The sequence below is a fragment of the Prionailurus viverrinus genome, chromosome A2 (assembly GCF_022837055.1).
Source record: "Prionailurus viverrinus isolate Anna chromosome A2, UM_Priviv_1.0, whole genome shotgun sequence".
NCBI classification, from domain to species: domain Eukaryota; kingdom Metazoa; phylum Chordata; class Mammalia; order Carnivora; family Felidae; genus Prionailurus; species Prionailurus viverrinus.
The window spans coordinates 92,427,902-92,455,315 of NC_062562.1; the positions used below are offsets into that span (position 1 = coordinate 92,427,902).

General features: G+C 38.6%; 1 protein-coding gene across 2 annotated transcripts; it reads right to left on the reverse strand.

The window, feature by feature from the left end:
* Positions 1–970: 970 nt before the first annotated feature.
* Positions 971–25,748, reverse strand: STEAP4 (STEAP4 metalloreductase). Of its 2 annotated transcripts, XM_047850687.1 has the most exons (5): positions 25,633–25,748; positions 8,502–8,959; positions 7,335–7,862; positions 5,633–5,797; positions 971–4,019 (listed from the first exon to the last, which is right to left on the reverse strand). In XM_047850687.1, exons 2-5 carry the CDS (start codon positions 8,955–8,957, stop codon positions 3,732–3,734), a joined length of 1,437 nt encoding a protein of 478 aa, XP_047706643.1. In that variant the 5' UTR covers positions 8,958–8,959; positions 25,633–25,748; the 3' UTR covers positions 971–3,731. The 2 variants fall into 2 exon arrangements, with proteins under 2 accessions (XP_047706643.1, XP_047706644.1); XM_047850688.1 differs by lacking the exon at positions 7,335–7,862.
* Positions 25,749–27,414: the final 1,666 nt, after the last annotated feature.

Here is a 27,414-nt window from a genome sequence, read left to right on the forward strand (position 1 = left end):
AGCTTGAGGAAAGGCAGTGCATAGAAGAGTAATGAAAACTCTCTTTTCCTAAATTCTACTGAACAAATCTTTAGAAGAGTAGAGGATTTTTCTACGTTGTAATTCTTACTCATTATAGAGAATTGGAGTAGGATCATGCAAGGATATGTTTGGTGTGTTAACGTGTAATAGGTGGGTGGTGTGGATGATGGTTATGGGGATAGAGAATAAAACCTGCAAGCTCTGTGGGCTGCACCTTAACTGTCATTCCACCTTGATTTGGGGGAGAAGGTCCAGAATCTTTTGGGTTCCTAGAGGTAAAATTCATTACACACTTTTATCATTATCATGGCTCTTTTGTGGTCTCTGAACAATCAATGCAGGAAAAGCTTTTAATGTAATATCTAATTGAAGTAGCTTTTCAGTGGGGGCTTTTCTCTTTGCTTCTAGCCTACTCCAGGTTGCTAGCCCTCTATTTCCCAGTTTTTCTTTTGCTTTTGAAAGAATGGTTACACCCATCAGGCCTGCAGCTGTCCACTTGTGCAGGGCATTTAATATCCGGTCTGCAGGCTGAACTCCAACCTGAGGTCGGTCCACTGGTGAAGTCATTAGCCCCGCCATGGTGGCATCTACCTGGAGGAAGAAAGGCATTTTGTTTTCTACTTCTAACTGAAATCTGGTGTGGGACAATATACCCCTACCCCTGTTTGGCCAGCTGATGCTCTCGCCTCTCTGAGGGTAAAATTGAAATGCATAGGGTATTGCAGCGCACCCACTGATGAGCTCAAGCATATATTGCACAAAGCTGCAAATCTGTTAATGCGCTTTAAAGCCCATGTCCTGCCTCTCCTTTTCCTTATGCCTGAAAGGAGGTATTTTTACTTCCAGGTGCCAGAACTACTGTGATTTAAATCCTTCCAACCTTTTTTTGCCTTTTTTTTCCTTTTGAAATGCTAATGAGTCAAAACCAGAATTAAACAAACCTGGAATGTATTTTTAAAATGACATTTAATGAGTACAAATTTACAAAAGCAGTCATCCCTTAACATGGGGCAGACATACAAAAACAAAATGTTTATGAGTTCAATAAAAATTTTCCTAGAATACAGTCAAGTTTAGTCTAACTTTTTTATGTAAAACGGTCTGGACCTGTTAAAAGGAATATAGTTTGCTACTTTCGTCTGCTCCAAACTCATTCTTTCCAACCCTAGGTGAACTGGAGGAGTCAGCTGTGTTAGGATGGCCAAGTTGGTTTGATGGTTGGGGAAAAGGGATGTTGAGAGGGATGAAAGGAGGAAATTGGCTTCTCTGGTCCACCAGTGGGTCTGGGGACCCTTGTAGTTGAAGCTGAGGGTCAGGCCTAGCAACGCACTGTTACACCAAAACCACTGGATGTGTTCTTTAACTTCTGGTTTCATGGATGGCTTTTATTAACTACATAGGTAGAACATTTTTACTAGGTTATAAAAGTAGAGTTTTACTCTAGGCAGCTTCCCCCCCCCCCCCAAGTTGTATCATTTTCTATTTTTAGTGATGAACTATGATCAAGTAAAAACATACCAAGAAGCATGATTAACCCCAGAGGTTTTCTTTATATCAGCCTGGATAGTATTTAATTTTGAAGCAACCATTCTCTAGACAAAGAGCAGGCTCCAACCCTAGAACACTCAGTTGTTTTGCACAAAACAGAGTAGATGAGTAATGACATTTTCTCTGTCTTTCCCACTGATGCTCTAGGGTCAGTGCCACACACCTCAGCTCTGCTCACAGTTTTCCAGGTTTTTTGTAACCTTGCTTGAGTGAATCAAAGATATATTAATGGAGCATGCATTCTGTGTGCCTTCTCAGGGAACACAAACTGATATAAAAAATAAAATCTGGGGCTCTTGGGTGGCTTAGTTAGTTAAGTGTCTGACTTCATCTCAGGTCATGATCTAGTGGTTTGTGGGTTCCAGCCCTGCACTGTGCTCTGTGCTGACAGCTCAGAGCCTGGAGCCTGCTTAGGATTCTGCCTCTGTCTCTCTCTCTGCCCTATCCTACTCACGCTCTGTCTGTCTCTCTCTCAAAAATAAATAAGCATTAAAAAAGTTCTTTAATTTCATAATCCCAATTCTTGGCAAGTATTCCAAGGAAATAATTTAAAGTATGGAAAAAAGTTATAAGTGCTAAGGTATTCTGAAATGTTATTTGTTTTAGTAAAAAACAGATATAACCTACGTGTTTAATTAGCGCATTGGTTAAATAAGTGCCCATTTGATGTAATATTAATGCAGCCATTAATAATATACATATACCATGTAAGTAAGAGAACAAAACCACTGATATATTAAGTGAAAAAGGGAGGATGTGAAGTTGAATATACAGTATAGATAAAACTATTTTCAAAAAGTTTCATAGAAAAATCTCCTGGATGGTGGGTGATATTTTAATATATTTTAATCATTTTGCATCATGTAGAATATATGATAATAAAAGTTAAAACAGAAAGAATGGAGTAGGCAGAAAAATGTCAAACCCAAAGCCTTTGGGTTATTTCATTTTGTGGGAAGTGGGTGCCTAAGGCCCCTTTCAGCTTCATGCATGAGCCAGGAAGGCTAATCCTGTGGAAAGTCATCTTGGAAATGGTATTATCAGCACAGGAAAAATAGAGCAAACCATCTGCATTACAACAAAGATTTGAGAAAGAACCAAGTCTTATATTTCAGCTACTGTTCATGCCTCCCTACCCTAAGATTTTACATAATTCTCTCTCATCTATGCATTTGTCAAAATTATACTTTCATTATTCATTTAATGTCACTGCTTAAAATTATATAAGCCTTGAGAATTAGAGAAGACACTTTTTTTATACTAGAAATTCATTTCATAGATGATTAGTATTGACCAATATTTGGAATATAGTATTCACAAAGCATACCACAATATCTAAATCATACATACCTAGTATAGTGCAGCTTTACAAAATTTATGTAGCTTGCTGTCTAAAATTCTGGTTTATGTGAACTTTTTGTGCAAGGGTTTTATCAACCCTTCCTTGCTTGTTGTACACTGAGAAAATCCAAGTGGATATCTCTCAATTGTAACTCAATCTTCCCTGTACTTATTCCTTGTAAAGGAAGGATCTTACGACAACAGTAATAGACCTGCATATATCCAACCCATGGTTACTTCCAATCAATTGGGAAATTATTTGTTGTGTTATAAAATGGTTCTCCACAGTACACATCCATGTTGGCAAAAGCAAAATCAAAGAGCACATTTAACTACAGAATTCACTATGGCAATATTTTTGACCACCTTCACTTGCAAAGAACAATAAGAAAAATTCTCATTCCTTTCACTTCATTAGTCCTCCTTTTCAGACATACCTCAGAAAGCCTTTATCAGTGGCCACCATCTTACTGTTTTCTTTTTCATTCCACTCAGCCCCTTGACCCAGAGAAGGAAGTTGCTGTACTTCCCCTGGATTTTGCAAGACATTAGGTCATGCACGTTGCCCATGACAAAACAACTTTTTAGTGTGAAACCACAAAGATAACCATGACCTCAGCCCTGCTGCCTCTGGGAAAAAGAGAGGCAGGGACCTACACAGATTCATCACTAACCTGAGATTTACTGGTGTTCTATTCCTATCTGTCAAGTTCTTAAAGTCAGGCAACAGCTCCTTCTCTGTTAACAAACTTCAGGTCATGGTGGGAGAAAAATGGCTTCTTAACTGTTCCCATTACGTAGTCTTCTCTAAATATACACTACTACAGTTCAGAGTCCAGGTGGACTGAACTTTGCTTTAAATATCTTTCTCCATTCAATGTCGGTTTCGCATTCCTCTCCCAGCCCTGGCGGATCCGTGTAAGGGTCTTGTCTATACATGGCAGGACGAGGACGAACTTGATCACCAGCACGATGCAGGGAATGATGAGTGCTATCACGTAGGCTGAAGGAAGGTACCATATGAGACTCGAAGGACTGAGGAATCTCTTGCCACCATACACCATGGTGTGGGCTGTGCATAAGATCAGGGTCAAATAACCCAGTTTGGACTGGATAAGCAAGAAAAGAATATGTACATTAACACTATATTTATATTTTAAAATGAAACACTCTAAGCCAATGCAGGGTATTTATTACCAACCACAAACCTTTGACGTCTGTAATATTTAGAACACTCTGCTAAGTACTGGAGAAAACATTAACCCTCCTTCAGGTTGATAAATATTTCATTTAAAAAATATTGTGCTTATAAATGATATGGTGGTTTCATCCTTTTTAAAAAAAATTTTATTCTTGAAGTATAGTTGGCATACAATGTCATATTAGTTTCAGGTGTACAACGTATTGATTTGACAATTCCATATGTTTTGTACTGCTCACCATGACAAGTGTAGGACCAGCTGTTACCATACTATTTTATTACAATATTATTGACTATATTCCCTGTACTTTTCATTCCTGGGATGGGCGAAATAGGTGAAGGGATTAAGTGGTGGTTTCATCTTAACCTGGCTAGATGGGAAAGTTTTCCAGAAGTAAACTTTTTTGAGTTAGAATAAGTAATATACTGTGGCTTCTTCCCCAGTGGTGAAACTCTTTCCTTGATCAACTTTTCTGGAGGCCAGAGATGCTAAGACAGTATGTCCTTAAGAAGCACCACATTAGTTTATGTTACAGACTAAAAGCAGATGCTAGCTAATTTCTATTGCAGTAAAGAACAATTAGCAAACTTTACTTTTGTTTGTTTGTTTTGGCCTAAATTCTAAAGCTCAATGTTTATTTCTGTCTTAATAGACTTGACTAAAGGTGTTAACAGGAGAAAATGTTGACTGCATTTGTTCTCTGGGAGAAACTGCAAGACTTTCAGAAATTCAAATAGTTTTATAAAATTCAAATCCAATTCCAGTTACTAATGGTCTTTTCTATTATACTGATTCACAATGAGCATGCATCAGAATAATTTGGAAGGCTTGTTAAAACACATTGCTGGGCCACACCTCTAGAGTTTCTGATCCATTTGGTCTGCGTGGAGCCTGGGGACTTGTGTCTCTAATAAGATCCCAGGTGATGCTGAGGTTCTAGGTAGCACACTTTGAGGACTACTGGTCTATAAGAATAGTAACTAACTGCTTTTAGTGAGGTGTCTGGTGGTTGGTATGTGGGCAAAACCAATTCTCCCTTGTATAGACCCACACTGAGTCTGGTATGACAGTCTAACAAACCTTGCTTCGGTGGTTTTAAAGTTGAGTTTAATATATGCCTTTTTTGTATCAATATGTCCTTATTAGAAGGCAGATATCAGAAGTAGAAATTTTGTCTTTGGGTTTCTCTTCACCTTGTGCCTAGCATATCCCTACACACAAAGTTTAATAGTTATTGGTGCTCTTCACTCTATCTATACTCACACCTGTGGCTCTAGGAGTAGTCAGCAGTCTTGGCATGTGATGCCCAGCTAGGAAATGAAACTATTATGCAATGCCTTTTGGTACCAGAGTTTAGCATTTTTGGACTTGAACGTGTTTCACTTGCTATTTTTGTGACACTGCGGTGGAAGTGAAGGAGCATAATGAAAATCTGTACATTGTATGAGAGAAAAATGAAAATATTTGTAAAGCCAGACTTATTTTGCAATATAAAGTAGATTATATCTTGAAGTCATTACCTGGACAAATCGGAACTCTCTCCAGTTGACCGTGTTGCTAACGGATGGCAAGGAAGTGATTCCCAAGAGTACAAACAGGAAAAATCCAAGGATTCCCAAAGCTACGTATGAATCACTAAGCCAGGCAGTAGATGTGCTAAATGGATCTTCTCTCTTTGCCGTTGCCTAAGAAAAATTATTATCAATTTTTAAAAATTACATTTTTTTTTTTTACAAACTGCCCAGACTTTTAAGGGGAGTGAAAAATACCTCTGCATACTATATTTGCTCAGGACAAATCGTATGTATTTCTTAATAATCACTTGAAAATAACTATAGAGAAATATGTACTTGGAAATGATATTTCTTGGTAGAAAAAGTAATTGGTTCTGCTGGGACTTTATTATATAGTTGACTCTAGGAATTGTGTAGAAGGTTTTAATTGACCCTATAAATTCTAAAACAAAGTAAACATTTACTTAAACCTTCTTTACCATATGGCTTCTTGTTCCTCAAGCAAAACTTGATGTTCTCAAATGATTATATCTGGATTCTGTTCATCTGCTTTATATGCTGATTATTCACACACACAATGTTTGGGTTCTTTCATGTTTATTATGTCATAATATAGCATCAAGTCTGCCCATACCACAGACTGAGAAAATCCAGGCCCTTTAAATGGGACCGTTACCTAAGAATCTGCTATGTATTTGAGAAATAATGTAGAGAAATCCACAGAAGTACCATCAATGAGCTATTGACTAAGAAACTTTGAGACTTCAGTAAGATTGATCAAAACCAATTACTTCGAAACTAGAACGGATGGATAGCACTTCCTCTGGGATTGCTTTATGACTCTCTGAGCTGATTCTCTCTGAATTGTTCACTATGCAGAAAATAGTATTTGACATTTGCTCAAAATTGTTTAATTTTCTAGTTTTTGAGGATGGCTTTCTGCAAGTCAAACATTAGTGGAGGTATAAGCACCCTTTTGTGAATTTGTTTACCTTCCTGTGACAGAGGTTTGAACAGTCCCCTTACTTTTATAAGATGGTTGGTTTTGACTTCCAAGAGGAAGTAGCATGCACAACAAGAGAAGCTTGAAAACTCATTGGTTTACATTTCTTGACTGCTCTCCTTCCCTAAGGAATTCAAGTAAGTGTTATTAGGTTTCCTGAGCCTCCAAATCTGCCAGTTTGCCGGTATCCCAGTGAATCCTGCAAGTACACATCTGCACCCAAGCGAACCTGGGAATCTAACTTTCATTCTCACTAGTTTTATGAGATCTCAACCAAATTCATTAAAAAAACAAAAAAAACAAAACCCTAAAACCCAAACTCAGAAAAACCCCAAACCAAACCAAAACAAAGAAAACCCCAAACAGGAACTATAGTCTACATTAAAAAAAAAAATAAAGATGGTTTGGGGAACCTGGGTGGCTCAGTCGGTTAACTGTCTGACTCTTGATTTCAGCTCAGGTCATGTTCTCATGGTTCGTGAGTTCCGGCCCTGTGTCAGGTCCTGTGTTGACAGTGCAGAGCCTGCTTGGGATTCTCTGTCTCACTCTCTGCTCCTGGCCCCTCTCTCAAAATAAATAAATAAACATTAAAGAAAAAGAAGATAGTTAGAAGAGTGATTTTCTATAATTGTGAAGTGGAATATGATGTAGCAAGATTTCCCTTTGCTTTAAAGAACTGGAGAATACAAATGAGTAGAGATTTACCTGGGTAATGGTTCTATTTTTCATTGTCCATCGTACATAATATCGAATAGGAATCACTAGTGTGTAGAGGACGTGAAGGGAGGCAAATCCCAGTGCCACCAAGCCAAGCTGCTTTCTGCAAAGCATCCAATGGTCAAGCCAGTCCGGGAATCGGCGGTATTTTGTACCTCGGTACAGTTGCAGAATGGCAGCAATAACGCCCGGGAGGTAAACCAAGGCAAGCAGTGTAAGTGCTGCTATTGGGAAGACACGATTTGGAATGGAAATAGCCATGCGAAATGTGCTATCTTTCCCGCTATTAACATAGGGGTAGATTACATCTCTTATAACACAGTAGAAAAAGAAGAAGACACACAGAAAGGCAGACAAATAGAAGGGGAACTTCCACATTGGAAACAGTTGCAGGGGGTAGTTTTCAATTTCTTTGGCTGCCATGAGAGATCCTTGATCCAGTGGAGTAAGTCCAAGAGTACGAACAATATCCATTACTCTTTGCTTGGCTTTGCTGTCATTTCCACAGACGAACACCTGGGTTAAGAATAATTTATTTTGTACTTATTCTTTCTTTAATAATTACTTTGAAAGTCTATGTAAGCACTGTGCAGAGCAAGGACGTGTAGTAGTGAACTGCTTTTCAAACAAGGATATAGAAGCAACATGTTTTCAACTTGCACATGCGTGCTGGATAGTTAAGTACCAGCGTTGAAATTGAGAGTGGTTTTAGTATATCACACTGACACAATAGGACTTGGTTCTCCCAGGGTGATGGTTGATTTTTCTTCTGTATTTGTGGGTACTATATCACTTTGGGATTACTTTTAATCTCAGTGAATAAATGGAATCAGTTTCATACAGTGTGATGGGAATGGAAAGGATATCCATCAACAATTTAACTGTGTTACTTTTTACTATTTATAGGAGGCCTCTGGAGACTGACACCATTGGCTTCAACCAAACTCAAAGCTGAGGGTGCTGACAGTGGGAAATAAATCACAACAATTGACTACTTGATTAAGCCCAAGAAAATTATCCATGGCACATATTAGCAAACTGAAATGTTTAGTGGGTATTTTGTTTTGTAATTATATTTTGGCATCTTTGAGGAAAGTGGACATTCAAACATTTACTTGTTTAAAGATTGAGTATAAAGTAATCATTTAATATTACCTGCCGATTTGCATCCAGTGCTCCAGACTGGAGAGCCCAGGCTGAGATGGTGTTAAATGCTTTTACTACGTGAGCACCTGGCACCAGCTGAGCAAGGTACTCGGCATTAGATTCTGGATACTGATTGATCTTGAGGTTATTGCTGATGTCGACCAATGTTTTCCCTTTGAGCACCTCAGTTAGTTCTGTGAGAAAACCATAATGCTCTCTGTGGACTGCTATGATTATGATGTCTGATTTCCGGGCCGCTTCTGAGTAGCTCAAGACCTCTGCACCGTTGGGCAGCAGACTGGACTTCTGGGGGTTTCTACTTCCAAAAACAATAGAATAACCACACTGGAGCATTTTAAGTGCCAGTGATCTTCCAAAATCTCCAGTTCCAAAAATACATACAGTCTCTTGCTTTTCTGAAGAATTCATAGTAAAAGGAAATGCATCTGTAGAAGTTTTTTCCATAACTGAAATATAATAACAGAAATAGTCAACAAAATATGAATGCTCAACCTGGAAAAGTTAATGAGAATCATATCCAGGAAACAGTGATCATCTGGGTTGCTCTCATCTTCTCATGAATTATCTCAAGCTAATTCCCACATAATTTGGAAAGAGTAAAAATTTTCATGTATATGCTCACATGTGTCTCATTTAACAAAGTCATTAGTGAAAAACTTCTGTTGGATAAAGAGATGTAGTGAAGAACCAAGACACTTATTGGTGGATGCTTTAAACCATGGACCTGTGTTATAATGATAACTGCATTTACCCAACACTTAACAGTTCCTAGAGTTCTCAGAGCAAAATCTAGCAAAGGATGCACTAGTAAGGAAATTGTAGACCAATTTACTTATGCTTTATGATACAAAAATCCTAAATAAAACATTAGCAAACGGAATCCAGTAGCTTTGGTAAGAGAAAGTGTGCATTGATCAAATGGGGATTATTCTAGGAATAATATAAAGATTAGTTCTTTAAATTCAATATTAGGAACTCTACTAATATAACTTAATATATTAGAAGATTTAAGGAGAAAAATACAGTCAAATTTATGTATGCTAAGTGGACATATGTTAAAATTTGACATTTATTTTTGATTCATAGTCAAAAAGGAACAGAGAGATATTTCTTTAACATACAAAATATCTCCCTCAACCTAAAATCAATTAGTATTATACTTAAACAGAATTACAAAAAAAAAAAAATGACCAGAAACACTCCCAATAAGCCAGAGAAACCTATCTGCTTTGACCACTTTAGTTATTATTGTTTGGAAATTCTAGCTAACACAACTAGACCAGAGTAAAAGATTTGAGATATAGAAAGTCAAAAGGAGTTGTGGATGATCAAACTGTAATTTTGGGAACCTTGAGAAAGTCAACTGAAAAAGTACTGTAATAAAATCAATCCAGCATCTTGTTTAGGAAGCCAATTAATATCAGTATTTTTTCATTTATTAAAAAATAAGTTCAAGATTTAATAGAAGAAAGGGTCCTATTTACAGTTGCAACAAAATAGAGAAAATATTTAGGAATAAACTTAAGATAACAAGACAGGTACAAGAACTAGATGAAGAAAAATTAAACACTTAAATTATCTGTCTTTATCTATTTATCTATCTATCTATCTATGTAGAACCATAATAAAACTAGATGGAAACATTGAGGTTTCTTTTATAACTTTAGAGGGGAAAGGCTCTTTTCCTATAAATTCCTAAAACCATCAAAGAAAAAGGGAATAAATGTGATTACATAAAAATAAATAATACCCGCAAAGCAGAAACCACTATAAACAAAGTAAGAAGATCAACAAACTGGAAAAAATATTTTTAACTCCTACAAATAAAAAAAAAATAATTGCTGGAAAGCCTGGGTGGCTCAATTAGTTAAGCATCCAACTTCGGCTCAGGTCATGATCTCATGAGGTCATGAGTTCGAGTCCCACATCGGGCTCTGTGCAGACAGCTCGGAGCCTGGAACATGCTTCAGATTCTGTGTGTGTGTGTGTGTCTCTCTCTCTGCTCCTCCCCTGCTTATGCTCTCTGTCTCTCAAAAATAAATAAATATTTTTTAAAAATTGTCCTTTAGAAAATTGGGCAAAGGATATAAGTTGACTGTTTATCCTAAGGTGATATGAAAGACTTTTTAATGTAGTGAAACAAAAAAAATCTTAATCTTACCCAAAATAAAAGAAATGCAAGTTGAAACTAAAGTTGGATACTGTTGTAAACCATGTGAGTTACTTTTTGAAAGTTTGTGAAATTTAAATTAAAAACAAATCAAAGTCCTCAAATTTCTCCAATGTAATAAAATAAATTTGGTTGTTTTATTAGAATTTTTTTTTCTTTTAGTACTGAATTTTTCCCAAAATTAATTATTTTTAAGAGAGAGAGAGAATCTCAACAGGCACCATGCTCAGCACAGAGCTCGATGTGGGGCTCAAACCCATGCCCCTGAGATTATGACCTGAGCCAAACCCAAGAGTCAGACCCTCAGCTGACTAAGCCACCCAGGCACCCCTATTATTTATTTTAAATAACATTTATTATTTAGTTTAAATTTTCAATTGACCTTTTCCTTTCTTTCTCCTTCCTTCTTTCTTCCTCTTTCTTTTTCTTTCTTTCCTTTTTTTCTCCTTCCTTCTTTCTTCCTCTTTCTCTTTCTTTCTTTCTTTCTTTCTTTCTTTCTTTCTTTCTTTCTTTCTTCCTTTCCCTCCCTCCCTCCCTCTTTCTTTCTTTCTTTCTTTCTTTCTTTCTTTCTTTCTTTCTTCCTTTCCCTCCCTCTTTCTTTCTTTCTTTCTTTCTTTCTTTCTTTCTTTCTTTCTTTCTTTCTGTCTTTTTGTTTAGTAATGTATCCCCAGTGCTAACAAGAGCATTGATTATGATGGACTAGACACTTCCTGCTACAATTTGTTGAATGATATTAGAAAGGTGCATTGTAGGTGTTAGAAGTAGCTGTTTGCTCTGTGTGCCAGGCACAGTGTGGGGCACATAATGAAGAGGAAGTTGAATGATTATGATATAAGAACGGGGAAGAATAAGGGAGAAGGAGAGAAGTTGGGGAGGATATTGTAAAGACATTGCTTCTTTAATCCAAATGGGTTTAAAGTAACACTCAGTGAATTTGCTGTGGAATTTTAAACCAGATGTAGTCACTATTTAATTCCTACAGGGTGGCTTTCATGCTGATTGTAGAGCATATGAAGCTTGTACCTTTTTAATGGGATTTCAGAAATTTGCCCTTTCCATTTAGCCTGTGGAAAACACCTATACTCTTACCTGAGCTTATCTAAAAATGTGTACCTGTATCACAAGCAGACCAGTTAGAGCTTTGGAGGTAGTCACAAGTCATGGAAGAAAAGGACAGGACATACAAGACTCTCCTGTGCTTCCACAGGAACTCTTTGAATAACTGAATTAATCATAGCAACTGAATCATTTTTAAAACCAGCTGGTGACTGATACCCTGAACTTTTGTGACCGCATGTAGGGAAGCACCTGAAGATGATATAGGGCCTCTCAGATGGGAACGTAGCTGTGCCTTTGAAAAATTTTTAGTAGCATCTACAAATGCAAACTAGGTTAGCAATTTATATTATATTGGTTAATTGCTAATCAGTTAACACCTTGTTTTTACAACTCAACCCCTCAAACTGGTAAATGATGCCTTAGTTACTGTCAGACTCTGAGTATGTTCAAAGAAGGTCAGATAGCTGTCCCCTCACTTTTCATCCAGTCTTTTATCCTAACATTATTTTCTATCTCTTATATTTGGATGAACATTTGCAAGCAAAATACAGATTTGATAAAGTTACCAGCAACTGTTAATGAGATGGATGGTATCTTTATTGACATATTCTTACTTGGGTCATCTTAATCATTGCAAAGTGAGAGTGATTCCAGACTCAATTTTGGCAGTTTGGCCACTACCTTAATTTATTCTAACCTGTCATAAACTTAAAAAAAAAAAATGAACATATCAGCTAAACAGCACTATTGTTTTGCTCCAACTTTTTTTTTTTTTTTTTTTTTTTTTTTTTTTTTTTTTGGTGAAGCTTAAAGATAAGGTTTGAACTCATGATCATGAGATTAAGACCCTGAGATCAGGGCAGCTGGTGGCTCAGTTGGTTAAGCATCCGCCTCTTGATTTCGGCTCAAGTCACGATCTCATTGTTTCGTGAGTTTGAGCCCCACGTCAGGCACTGAGCTGACAGCACGGAGCCTGCTTGGGATTCTCTGTCTCCCTTTCTCTCTGTCCCTCCCCTGCTCGCACTTTCTCCTCTCAAAAATAAATACATAAATAAACATTAAAAAAAAAAAAAGACCCTGAGATCAAGACCTGAGATGAGATCAAGAGTCAGACACTTAACCAACTAAGCTACCCAAATGCCTCTTTCTTTGCTCCAATTTTTACTACCACTCTCAGCTTGGGTAAGTTACTTAAACTCTTGGTGTCTCTGTTTCATCATCTTTAAAATGAGAGATTGATAGTACCTACTTTGGAGACAGTGTGAGGATTCGCTGAACTAGTGTATCTTAATATAGTTCTTGAGATATAGAAAATGCTCAATAACTTATCTAATATTAATAGGTTATTCAAATAATTTAGTAATTTTCTAATTAACCAATCTATTAGTTACCTAATTAATGAAACCTTTATATAAATTCTATACAGTAAGGGTTAATTATGCTTCTATAACGGATTATTGGAAATATATACAATTTATCTGGAATAGCATTCAATAATTCTTAAGAAGTTTCTGCTTTCCTCACTTATTTCTTAAAAATCCTGTGTGAAATGGCTTTAGGGCATATGAATTTATCAAAACATAGATATATAAACAGTTCAAGTGTGAATTTCTCTCATTTGTAATTCTTTCATATTTTATTTTAATAGTTTCCTCTTAAAGTGCAGCTTAACAATCTAGTGTAACACACTTGGGTTGTTACACCAAACATTTAAATTATTTTCACTCTTGGAACACCTGGATGGCTCAGTTGGTTAAGCGTCCGATTCTTGATTTTGGCTCAGGTCACGAGTTCGAAATCCACACTGGGCTCTGCACTGACCCTGCAGAGCCTGCTTGGGACTCTCTCTCTCTCTCTCTCTCTCTCTCTCTCTGCCCCTCCCCTGCTCGTGCTCTGTCTCTCTGAAAATAACCTTAAAAAAATATTTTTAGTCTTAAACCTTCAGAGATATTACTGGGCAAATTGGAGGTACAAAGATGGTAAGGAGGTATTAAAATATCACTGATTGATTTAGAAAGAAATAGGGCAATTAGTTACTCCTTATCAAGTTACAGAAATTATAAGGTTGGTAATTTGGTGGCCACATCTTGAGCTCCTCTTCAAATCTTCCTGGTTCTACTTTTAGTTATTGGGCAGTAATGGAGCTCTGCTGAACTTCCACTGCCTATCAGAGGCTCGCTTTGGGGACCCACTTTGGGGACCCTCTTCATTCTTGTCCTGAGGTTTCTCTGATACCTGTACCTGCTTAGCATTCAGACACATATGACCCATGGGGCCACCATAGCCCAATGGAGGACGTGGCCCTCTGGATAAATGCTGACCCTTTCATCTTCTGGCACGCAGTTCTGACACGTTTTATAAGGCTCCTCAGAAAGCCACAGCAGAATACAGCACCACTCCTCCTTAGCAGTGGCCACATTAAGGCTCTCTCCTGCCATCTTTCTCACGTTCTTAGTTTATGCCCCTTGCTCTTCACTCCCGCTCCTTGGAATCACTTCCCTAGTAAATTCTGCATGCATACCTTTGTCACAGCCTCTGCTTGCCAATCAATCCAGGATAATACAACAGTTTGGTTATTGTTTGTTTTCATGGAAAAAGCAAAAAAGATAAGATCTCAGGTTACCATAACTGGGATGATGAAAAAACATGTGAAAAATAAAGTTATTAATTCTTTGGAAGAATTTAATTCTGAACTCTTGGGAAAAATTCCAATGACAGGAGTTCATAAAAAGGAGATGTAGGCATAATTGAAACCACAAGGGAGATCAAGTTGAGGGTTCGTTTTAGAGAAGGTATTATATAAAAAAGGAAGTTACGCCCATTTCTTACCATTTGTAACTCAAAATAGCTCCCGTGTGTAAACGTGGGTTTCTGGAGGTAGTAAGATTTCTTATGCCACTTAAAAAGTTTCCTAATCCTATTTTACTTTTAGATGTAGGATGGAAGGAACAAAGAAAATAAATGTGTTACACAGGAAGCAGAGGTATTAAGGGAAAGTAGAGTTAAGATAGTTAAAACATAACATAGTGATTTCTTTTTCCTTCTGCTCTTTACACACTTCAGTTCTGTCACAGGAAACACAAGAATACCCCCTGGATTGGAAAATCATTCAGAGGCTCCTTGAGATGAAGGCCAAGACAGGTAAAGTGACCCCACTGGGCGTTCATATAGATTAAGAGATTGGTAACCAACAGCACAGATGCAAAGGTGGCGAAGATGACTTGGAAGGGCCATGGTAGCAGCCACCAGAGAAGCTTGTGTGCCTACTCATGGGTGCACTCATGTGCGTGCGTGTAAGGCACGGAGCGGGACTAGGTGTGGGTCATGTAGTGTTGCCCGTCATCTCCCTCTGTCTGCAGATCCCAGCCCAGGCATGGGGAACCTGAGACAGCCTCCTTCTTTGGTGAAATTCCAAGTAGGCTTCACTTGAGGAAGTTAGGGCTTGTCTGGTTTGTGTGTTTTATTTCTATCACCTCCTAGAGGTCGGAGATGAGAGAGGGCCCGGCCACTTCCAATTTAAGAGCATTCTAGCTTTTAAAAAACACGGAAATGTCTCAACAAGATAACAAAAATTGCATGTTTTAAATGTTTATGCCTAACAAATCAATGCTATTAACAAAAGAATATTTTTGTTGAAATACCTATAGATTCACAGGAAGTTGTAAAGATAGTAAGAGAGGTTCCTGGGGATCCTTCATTTCCTCCAGGGGTTACATTTTCCATAACTGTAGTACAATATCAAAACTGGGAAACTGATATTAGTAGAATGTGTGTGTACAGTTCTCTGTCATTTTATCCCATAGGTAAGTTCATGTATCCACTGGCGCCATTAGGATACAGAACTGTTCTAGCTCTACTCCCCTCTCTGCTCTCTTAACCCCTGGAAATCATCAGTCTGTTCTCTAATTCTATCATTTTGTCATTTTAGAATGAAATATAAATGAAATCACATAGAATGTAACTTTTTCATGCTGGCATCCCGCCCCCCCCCCCCCTCCCCATCACATAATGCCCTTGAGATCCATCCAAATTGGTGCATGTATCAGTTTGTTCCTTTTTATGGCTGACTACTGGTCCATTGTATGGACTTCTTCATTTGCTTATTTGCTACTATATGTCCTGTTTTTGAAAAGTCATCTTGTTGGCCATTTTTTAAATGGATTTTTGTTTTTTTTAACTGTTGAGTTTTTATATATTCTAGATATGAGTCCTTGGTCAGATAGGTGGTCTTCAAATATTTCCTCCCACTCTGTAGCTTGTTTTTTTATTCTGATGGGTCATTCGCAGAGCAGAGGTTTTTAATTTTGATTAAATTTAATATACTGCCAGGGCGCCTGGGTGGCGCAGTCGGTTAAGCGTCCGACTTCAGCCAGGTCACGATCTCGCGGTCCGTGAGTTCGAGCCCCGCGTCGGGCTCTGGGCTGATGGCTCAGAGCCTGGAGCCTGTTTCCGATTCTGTGTCTCCCTCTCTCTCTGCCCCTCCCCCGTTCATGCTCTGTCTCTCTCTGTCCCAAAAATAAATAAACGTTGAAAAAAAAATTAAAATTTAACATACTGCCTTTTCCTTTTGTGGATTGTACTTTTCATGTCATGTCTGGGAATTCTTCACCTAGCTCTTGGTCTTGAATATTTTCTCCTCAAAGCTTGGTAGTTTTATATTTTACATATAAATCCATTATCCATTTTGAGTTAATCTTTGTACAAAGTCTGAGGTTTAAATCATTTTTTTTTGCCTATGACTATATAATTACTTCCCTATCAGTTTTTAAAAGACTATCCTTCTTTCATTGAATTGCTTTTGTACCTTTGTCAAAAATCGGTTGCCTGCACATGCATGGCTCTATTTCTGGGTTTTCTATTCTGTTCCATTGATCTATGTTTCTACACTCTGCCAATTCTATGAAGTTTTGATGACTTAAAATTAGGTAGACTCATTCTTCCCACTTCATTTTTTTTTTTTTAATTTTCAGAACTGTTTTAGATATTCTAGTTCCTTTGCCTTTCAATATAAGTTTTGGTAACATCTTATCCATAGCTATAAAAAATTGTATATTTTAAATGCTTATACTTAACAAATCAATGATTTTTGACATTTTCTGAAAATAAAACATAATCTATTTGTTTTGTTTTGGAGATAATCACGGGCTGTATTACAATATTAATTCATATTAAAGTATAATAGCAGTGTGCAGTTATCTGATAAGTAGATACAAATCTAAACTTGTAAAATACACTTCTTTTTATCCTAAGCAGTATATTTCTGTATATGCATAGACCTCATTTGGAGAACACATCAAAATAAAATTTTGAAGTCCTTTGTGTATCAGCAGCCAGAGGCAAATTGACCTTTCTCCCCTCTCTGTGCCCTGGAATAGATCCTGTTCTGCATTCCTTTTAGTAAGAAGAACAGGGATCAACAACCCAAAGCATGCCCATTCTAAAAGGTGGGCACTTTGTCGCCTTGCTTTTGGAAAATGGGCCATTTGTTTCCCCTAATGTTTTCACAGAATGAAGAGGAAAATATTTAAATACTTATGAATATAAGACCATTTTAAAAATGGGAAGAGGAAAGAAAATCTTCCCCTCTCTCTCAGGTGCAGAGAGCCCTGAAAGGAAAAATTAGCCTTCATGAATCCTCTTACATCTTCTATTCTAATAAATCTATAGAAAATACAAATTAAGGTAAATTCTTTGATATAAAGATACAATCTTATATTAATACACAATAGTAGAAGGCTTACTTGTTTTTTTAGTTTACCCAGTTTTACATATTTATACAAACTAAAAATGCAAAAAAAAATGTTTCACTGAAAAAGGTTTGGAGGTAATCATGAAAAGGACTATAAAGACAAAGCTCTATCATCATCACAACACACAATTTTGGGTAATAGAAATAGTGTGCTGGGAACCATGATAAAACCATAAGTAGGCAAAGAAGGACCCATTCATTGAATTTGGTTTGGACAGGAATGCAGGGAGAGGGGCCATGGTGGTGGTATAGACAAACAGATGTCTTCCTGGCACTCTTTCCAGAGTTTTGTTCAACCTTCAAGGTGAATTCTTAGAATCACTAAGGTTTATAAAATGCAAACACCCATACAAAGGAACCACTAGAAAGTAGTGGTTCTCAACCTTGGTATACATTAGGATCACATAGAGAACTTTTGTAACATACTGATGATCAAACTCTTGGAGAGTCTCAGTCAACTGGTCTAGGGTAGAGTCTGGGCATTTTCTTTTTCAAAAACAGCTCCCCTAGATGATTCTACTTGAGCCAAGAATGCAAACCATTACCTGTTAGCTTTCAGTTAATGGTCTGCTACAGTGGTTCTCTTCCTGGTCATACATTAAAATCAGCTAGGTAGCTATTAAATGCTAGGGCACCACCCCCTGAGATTCTGAATCAATTGGTCTGAGATAGAGCCCAGACATCTGTATTAACAAACAACAACACAAAAACCCAACCCAAACAAGCAATCAATTCTAAGGAGAACCAGGGCTGAAAACCACTGCAAATGAAAAAAAGATAAATCTTTTTTGGAGAGACATGATAGGGAAGGGAAAGGCAGAGAGAAAGTAGGGTGTTGATGAGGTTATAAGGGTTTGCAGGAACATTTCACCTGCTTTTCAACTTTCCCACCACATACTCATTGGCTGAGTCTGAGAGCCTAGAATTCCTATTTTTATGAAAACCAGAGGCAGGAATGAGTGTGCAGGACCCACAAAGAGGAAACTCGAGGGAGTCAGACTCAGGGTTTGGTATTAGACAGCCAGATAGGGTTTTGCTTTGTTCCTATCTCAAGGAAACCTTGAAAGGATGTTCTCCATGAGCCACAAAGTTTGTTGGATCAATTCCCCTCACAGATCTACTACAGTGCTCCTGAATTTGAATAGTAACTCTCAAATGGTGCCATACACTATCTCGTTTATCATTTGAACAAAACCATTATTAAAGATATTCTCCACCTTTCCCCACTTAATAATTCAGCTTTGAATTCTGAAACGATTGTTCAATCCAAGATTTTGAATTCTTTTGGCAGGTAGTATCCCCAATGGACACATACACTGCCCCTGGTGTTGTAGCACACAAACCCAGGGATCTTGCTTGGCCCCTTCCAAAGAGTTAGAATACAAATAACATTTTTAAACTCTGTAAGATGTGACACGATTTTTCATTTTAATTTGATACCTGTAAACAGGGATTTTTTTTAAGTCCCTCCTTCTGTTTTATTATTCCTTCTGAATTTCAGCCTGAAAGCCCTACATGACTTGACAACATATTTGTAATGAGCTGAAGCCCATCAATCAAGTATCTCCTTTCATCACAAGGCAGAGGGGCAGCAGGGACTTGTGCAATGGTGCCAGTCTTCTTGTGATTAGAGCATTTGTTTTAATATATCCCAGGGACAAATGGAAAGCAAAACATACTTAAAAAAAATTTAAAACCTTCCACTAACACATGAACTCCTCCAATTTTTTCACTGAGCTCTTTCTGTATTTAGCGAAATCAAGGTTCTTCAGAGAAAGCAAGCATATTCACATTTAAGCGTGTATTATTTTACTGACAGGTATATATTATTGCAGCAAAATCAGAAGACCTTGGCTTAAAAAGACTTCTGATTGCAGTTTATGAAAAATGTAACATGTCTATAATCAATGGATTTTTCTAATTAATTGTTTTTTTTGGCATTCAGTCTTCAGTTGCACATGTTATTTGAAAATAAAATAGTGCATTTCTTATTTTAGCCTTGTAGTTAGAAGTACCTCTGTTAGTGATAGCCACAGACAAAAAGATATCTAGCATTTAATGCATTTAATCCAATTAAAAACCACTGTAGGTTGGTTGCTGAAAAACTGATAAATTATTTCAATTGTTTTGTGAGAAAATATTATTTATCTCATAGCAACCAAGTTTACTGATGATTAGCTTTTACGCTGGCCAACAGAATAATGCAAAAGGAAACAGGAGTCTTAACCTGTACAGTTTGATCAAGTCACAAGAACATAACTATATAACCTTCACGTTAATGTTCTATAGGGATTTGCTAATAATGAGAACCAGCTATGGCCTGTGCTGCAGCTATAATGATTCTGTTAGTAACATTTCACTGCCACCCAGTGAATTACCAAGACAGCAAGGAAATGCAGATCTCTAGTATCTATTTTAATTGTACTTTAAAATAAAAAAATTATTTATTTTTAACTTAAGTTCTCCATGAAATTCTCGTTCAACCAAAAACCTTACTAATACATGTTTTCACATTTAGATCTCAGCCACATCTGTCAAGATTCCCTGGCCAAGAATTTTATCATGTAGGTTCATTAGCCACTGACTAGGTTGGTTAATTTATTTGATTAAAGCCTGGGGCTCATGACAATAAGGTCAGGAATTTAGTCACGTCTGAGTTAATTTGCCTTGACCTCTATTTACCTTCTAAATGCTGGACAATTTCTTACAAATCTGTAGTTTACCACACATTCAGCATCAGGACAGAACTGGACTTGCCACCATCAGAAAAATAACTCTATCTTGCTGATTAGGTGGCATTTGGCTTGTACACGCTACATGAGCATTTGCTTATTGGATAATTTGGTGATCGCGACAACCCACTTAATAGTTAGTGTCAATTAGTGGGGTTTGCTTTTTCTAGGACTACTGTGGTCAGGGATATTTGGCAAGTGATTTGATCATTTCAATTCTGAATGAACTTTGTTTAAGTAAATTCCCTATGAATGGTCATTTATCTTCGCATTGAGGCCACGAGGAATTATCTAAGTATTGATAACTGCCAACTTAGTTTGGGGGTAGAGGAGTGTTGCTGTGGATCTGATCCCACTCCTAAGTCCCTGCTGATGAAACTCAATTCTGCTTAGGGGTGCCTGGATGGCTCAGTCGGTTAAGCGTCTAACTTCAGCTCAGGTCACGATCTCGCGGTCCGTGAGTTCGAGCCCCGCGTCGGGCTCTGGGCTGATGGCTCAGAGCCTGGAGCCTGCTTCTGATTCTGTGTCTCCCTCTCTCTCTGCCCCTCCCCTGTTCATTCTCTGTCTCTCTCTGTCTCAAAAATAAACGTTAAAAAAAAATTAAAAAAAAAAAAAGAAACTCAATTCTGCTTCATATTGTCTATCTTCTTACCATTTAAAAAATAAATCTCCTGGGGGCAGGGGAGATTCACACATTCTTAGGAATATAGTTTCCTTCATCTTTTGGGTACCATTTTCATCTCTTTCTAAGCTAGCTCTCAGAGGCAAGGACTCCGCTGTGGCCAGAGTGCCTCTAATGTTTGCCAGGACTGATCAGCTTGAGCTTTGGGGCCGGGTCTGGCCTTGTAGCTGCTCCCTGTCTTACCCCAGGGGACAAAGTGCTCTTGAAACTGCTCCCCTTCCTCCCCGTGTTATACTCTGATATACAAACTTGAGAGCAGTGCTAGTTGATAAATATTCTTTAATGAGACAGCTCCTTCTTTTAAATTCCTCCGTTTTCAACGTCAGCTCTTTTCAGTGGTATGTATGGCTAGAGGCTGGCTTGCCAGGTAAGAGCTTGACATTAGGCACGGTGGGAATCTTCATGCCATGGAAATCAGCAAATGTGATAAATCAGGACTTTTTTTTTTTCTTCTCAGAGAGCCATTTACCAGCACCCCATTGGCTCTTTCCCTACCTTTCCCACACCTCCCCGCCCCCCCCAGTCCCAAGAATTGCATGTGACCGTGGAAATGGGAAACTAATTCCTGCTTTCCTGGGGGAGATACAGACAGGAGCCTCTTTGTGTACTGCTATCCCCAAACACGTATCTTTCCATTTTTCAGATATGCTTCAAGAATGCACAGTTTGGGATCTTAGTCTAGGAAAACCAGAGGCAATTGATACGCTTTCATTATCAACTGAATCAAACCATTTGCCAAGCTGCTAACTGCTTTCTCCTCAACATCCTCCCCTTTCCGATACCACCCAAGTCAGGGCAATTGAATAGGATGAAGAAATCATTTTAGTACTTGGGTAATGGAGAAGAAATAACTGGAAGTATGATAATTTTTTTTTGTATAAGAATGATTTGATATAACTTAATTCTTGTGAACTGTTCACTAGGCTTTGTATCTTATACCATGCTTTCAAGTATTAAAGAAGGCTAACATGTTTTACTTAAGTTAAACTAATTAAAACCTTTAAAAATTCAATATTCCAATTTTCCTGGCCTTAGTTAAATGCCTTAATCCTATTAGATCACTCTTTAAAATGAATTACACTCTAAAGTATTATAGTTACACATTTTTTAAATGAAACCTGGTATAGCAACATAATAGGGTTACTAAAATTAACGTTAATGAGAAGAACCACCAAGGTTCCTGCAATTTCTTCCTCCTTTAAAAAAATACTTACAATAATTCCTACTATTTATTTTATATTGACTGTACAGTACAAAGCAATCTCATGCTTCTCCCCAAATGGCAAATGTTTGAAATCTGGACACTTTGACTTTAAGTGGTACAGTGCAGGGGGCATCTGTGCTCAGAACCTACTACATCCATAAGGGTTCTTATCTTCCAAAAATAAAAATCAGTGTTATCAACATGTTGGTAGGCTTTCATGTTTGCAACAGACTTTTTGAACATTCTCTCTGTGCCAGGCACTGTGCTGTACCCCCTCTTGGGGAGGACGTAGACACATCCTCAAACTGCTATAATATAGTGTGTAAGGACCCAAGCAAGGGATTGTGCAAAGTGGGTCCCAGGTTAAAGAATGGGCACAAGTTAATCTGGGAAACAGGACAAGGAAGTTTACTAAAGTCTGCGCAAAATTGCCTCAGCCACTATTTAACTTGGGCTCAAAGCTGTTTCCACACCCTGTGAAAAGAGCAGGTGCAGATGAAACATGCATAATCAGTGTGGACCATTAATTGCCCCCTCATATTCTCATGTTCCTCAGCTTTGGTGCCGTCACCACTGAAGACCTCACTGGAGTCCCCTGCTCTATTGTTAATGCCATTCCCCCTCCCACCCCCCCAACCCCAGTAGTATTTGGAACTGAGGCAAAAGAGACTACCTAGTTTGGGTTCTAATAACCCTCTAGGAGGTGTACTATGTAGTTATATTGTTACCTCTTCGGTTTCTTTTTATTCAGAATTATAGGTCCTAACTTTTCAAAATTACCCTTCGCACACACTTTTTTCCTTTTAAGATGAAAATTGAACTTTGCTTCAGCCTGACATTAGAACTGCTCATACAATCTACATTTAAAAGAAACATATTTCTCTCAAAATAACTTTTCAGAAATATGTGACTGTCAAAGTACAATGTGGTAAGATCTCTCTCACATGGTTTAATAAACTCTTCTAAAACATTGTGGAGAAGGATTTGGATTAGGATGTCAATGTCCTGCCTAGTTAGAATGGAAATAGTTCTTCTAGTAGAAGAGTGTATTCTTTTTGTAGTGGTGTATTTCGGAAAGATGATCTCCATAAAGTACAAGCATCCTTTGTTCTCTTTTCCTTAATGGTTTTGGAAAAACAAACTGTTTATGTATATAGGCCAAGTATGTTTTTTCATCATGCATTGTTTTAAGCATTAATTATCCTTTAGTTATTTATCGCCTTTGTTCCTTCCAGGACTGATTTCTTCTCAACAAAAGAACAAATGTTAATTCAAATCATTTTGAAAAGTCATTCAAAATGTCTCAAGTAGGCTTAACACATCATGCAGAACTGCTCAGAAAGTCTTCATAATTGACTAATGACCCATTCTCTTTGGGCTTACAAAGAACAGAAACAAACAGGTGACTTCAGAGCTCTTGTCTTTGTAAATCTTATTTCTGTTATTTATGGCATAAATGTAACTTCAAAAAAATGCTCCCACCCAGAAAACCACATTATTCGTAGCCCGTGTAGAATCTTACAGTAAGAATTATAGGTAGATGTGGGTGCAGAGACTTAGCAAATGGCCTCCTTCTCAGAGGACAACTCAGGGGAAACTACCAAAAAGGTACCCTAGCAAGTCTTCAAGTTTGAAGGGTGATTATGTACATCTATTTGCCAGTAGCTTTTTAGCCTTCTTAAGATTTTAAAAGGAAATGATTTTTAAATAGCAGTTGACGACAGATCTAAGTGACTTATAAAAAGAACCAGATGGTGAGGATCACGAAACACTGGACTGTGTTTCCAAGGGTGACCGCAGAATCAGCTACTTGGGAGATTTTAAAAGGAGAATCTATGTCCTTTTAATAAGGGCATTAACAATGGTGGAATGATGTAGGGGTGGTCCTTCAGGAGATCGTGAAATGCAGAGTGACTGCCCAGGGTTTCTTCAATTTTGAAATTCTACGACAAATGAATCTATTTTTCTTAAAACTGTTCAGAACAAGGCTCAAGGCCCAGGGTTTTCAACTTATTAACAGGCTTATAAACTTTTATTTGGTTACTTCTAACAACAGTTAGTAAGCTGAAGCAAGACAGAAGTCTGGAAATTGTTTTCGAGTTAGGGGTCAGGTCTTGTACACATTGGTTTCTGAACATGAAGTTGCTCTGTGAACTTCTGCAGAGCCATAAATGTTGCCAATGGAGAAAGTGCTCTGACCCAATTTCTCTATACACATGTACCATTTACTTTACAACCCCAAAGCCTGATAAATAGGTTTTCTGGGTTGGCAATGTTTGCCACGCAGGTAGAATGCATGCAGGCGGAATTTCATTCTGTGCTAAATCACAGCATTCTGAAAAACTCGGGGCCTTGCAAAAGGCCATATCTCAAAAAAGTTACTGCTTCAAATAAATGTGCCATTTCATAAAATTACACCTACTGAATCAGAAAAAATGTTCTTTCATGTGAGTGACATTTATATGACTGCCATTTATAGGGAATAGGACATTCTCACAGAGCAAGGCTGAAGAATGGTTTTGAAAGCTGAGAGTATTCTCTGAATGATAAATGTGTTAGAAGTCTAAGATACTTGTGTGGGAAGAGACACTCCAAAACTGGGTAGTTTCCCTACAACACTGAAACTTGCATTAGTATGAAGAAAGTAATTCCTTGGTTATACTTACTGCATTAATGAGATTTTCTATATATTTCAAACCAGCAAGCATCTTTAGTCATTGATTTTCACCTTGGTAAAGTGTTGGACCCTGTCGATCATCTGGTCCAAGAGCCTTTTATTTTACATATGTGGAAAATGAGGCTGAGGTGGTGAGCTTCTAGTTAGAACTAGGAATAGAATTCTCCAACCTCCCTCCCCTATTCTCCGTCCAGCTCCCCTTCATGACACCAGTCATCTTTTTAAAAAGTTCCTAAATTACCATCCAGGGAGGGAGGGGAACTACCTTCTAGCTGCCTCTGGACAAACTGGGAAACAGAGATTTATTTATTCTTCACAATAAATTACTTTTTCCAACAGTATTTCTCTGGAAAAGCAATCGCTAAATTACAAAAGAGGGAGTTTAAATCGAGATCAAGGACGGAAGTGGTTGCAGATCTCGGCACACATTTCAGCTCTCGGTGAAGATCTGAGACTGCGGAGATTGCCAAAGCCACATTCTTCCAGGCGCCCTTCCTGGTGAGCGCCACAAAACCGTTCTCATCCAGAAGTTAAGATAGAGGAATATAAACCCTAAGTCTTCGGGTTCCTCTGCACCCTGGGGTAGAGATGGGCGATAAAACTCCAGGAAAATAGATGCTTGCTGAATTGCTTAACTCATCGCGGGACACCCTTGGATGGCCCGTCTTGGAGAGGGGCGCGGGGGTAGGGGGGGCGCGGCGCCGAGTTTGCCAGCACCTTCTTCCAGGTGCTTTCGGGCTGGAGAGTGGGGTCCTGGAAGTAGGGGCTCGAGGTGGGCTGAAGCAGATAAGAGAGGGGAGCCGCGCGGCGAAAACTACGAGGCAGTAGCGGGCTACAGGGACCCACCTGCTAGGAAGTGCTTTTGAGGCGAGGCGGCCACGGTCAGGCGCAGCTGCAGCAGGGAGCGCCGGGGGTCAGCTCACAGCTCCGGGCTGCGGGTGGCGCCTCTCGCTCGTATAAGAGGCCAGAGAGAGGAGGGAGGGCCCGCTAGATTTCGCAAGATAAGCGGTGAAGAAAGCGTTTCCAGGAAGCGTTCAAACTGGGAATCCCGGGCAACTGGAAGAACCAGAACTTCCTGTGCTGCCACTGTGGCCGTTGCTGCAGATGTTGCTGCTGGTGTCAGCCTGCGGGGTTTTCAAGGGTTTTCCCCAGAGCCCGTGGAATCTGCATTCCAGGCAGATTGAAATTTAGGGGGGCTGAGGAGGATCCCTCTCCCGAAGGAGCCAGACAACTCTGAGTAGGTGGGAAAACACTACCTAATCTAGGCTTCGAGGCATTTCTCTTGCTGCCATTTTGTCTCAATTCAGAGTAAAAGGTGACATCTTTCCCCTCTGTCTGGAAGCCTTAGGTTCTCATGGGGCTCATAACTTGATCTTGAATTAGGAGGTTTTCATTTAGGTAGATTAAGTCGTTCAAAAGAAGCTGAAAGAAAGAGGGATGATGATGTGGATGCCTTATTGTTGATCTATAGCTAGATAATATTACATAATAATATGCAATAATATATATTGCATAATTATATACATGCAAATGGGATTGATATGTCTTCCTATATAGGAGGAGCTCAGAAACTACAGCTATGGGGGTTTAAGATTTAATTAGTCATGGTAACCTATGGGGCAAAGCACCCCTCAAACTCTGCAGTTTAGAACCTAGAATCTCCTAATCTGTCTCTTGCCAAGCCATCTGGTCTTAAGTTCCATGGCATACTTGTCAAGATCCAGATGTTCAGCCACATGGAGGCCTGTTCCCAGCACTTTGGAGCCAACCCTTCCTTTGCCTGGATTGCAGCTCTCTGCAGAGTATCTTGTGGTGTTAGCTCTCACCCCATGTCTTCCAAGAAGTCTTCTCCGAGCCTCTGGTTGCAATAAAACTTTTCTTTCTCCATACAGGGTAGTTTATGCTTCCAATACAGCAGTTAGGATGGTTTGCCTCGTAAGAGAGTTACTGTGTCTACATCTCCTCTCCTGGACTGCAAGCTCCCGGGGTTGACACCCTATTGTTTTCAGCCTGGGATTCTTCACCACACCTAGAACAGTGCTTGCTTATAATAGGTACTCCATCTTTAGTGCACTCATTGATAAACCTATGTTAGAGGTTCATCTGATAGTTTCTTTGGGCAAGGAAGAGCTTAAGAAAGTATTAATTGATTTTATAGTTTCCCCAGTTTGAAGACTGACAGAGTGAGAGAAAGGTGTGCAGCTAGGAAAGAAGGCCTCCTGGTGTGTTCCTTAGAGGGTTCATGGTTAACCAGCACGATTTTAGTGACCTGCCCCTGGTCTAGTGTGGCTTTAAGCCTTTGTGAGCACGGAAACTTGATTCTTTGCACACTGACCCTGATACTTACAACTGTAATGCTGATTTGTTAGTCGTCAAATGGAATATAAAGAAAATAATTACTGTGAAAATACAGTTGTGGAGGGCACCAAACATTCTAGCCATCACATTCTTTCCCTGGGGAAACATCCCAAGGAAGCCATTTTATGCACAAGCCTCCTCTATACACAGGGGAGTGAGGTATCACATTCCAAGGCTGCTGGCATCTAAGCACCCACCATTGACACCAGGATAACATATCTGCCACCAGCATGTTGCTGGGTCTGTGGACAAGGTCATTCTGGTTTCTGG

Coding starts and splice junctions, on each gene's coding strand:
- STEAP4 (XM_047850687.1), bottom strand. CDS start 8,957: ATGGAAAAAACTTCTACAGATGCATTTCCTTTTACTATGAATTCTTCA. Junction 7,863..8,501: donor CACTGGATGCAAATCGGCAG/GTAATATTAAAT, acceptor TTCTTAACCCAG/GTGTTCGTCTGTGGAAATGA. Junction 4,020..5,632: donor GAGAGTTCCGATTTGTCCAG/GTAATGACTTCA, acceptor TTGCTTATCCAG/TCCAAACTGGGTTATTTGAC.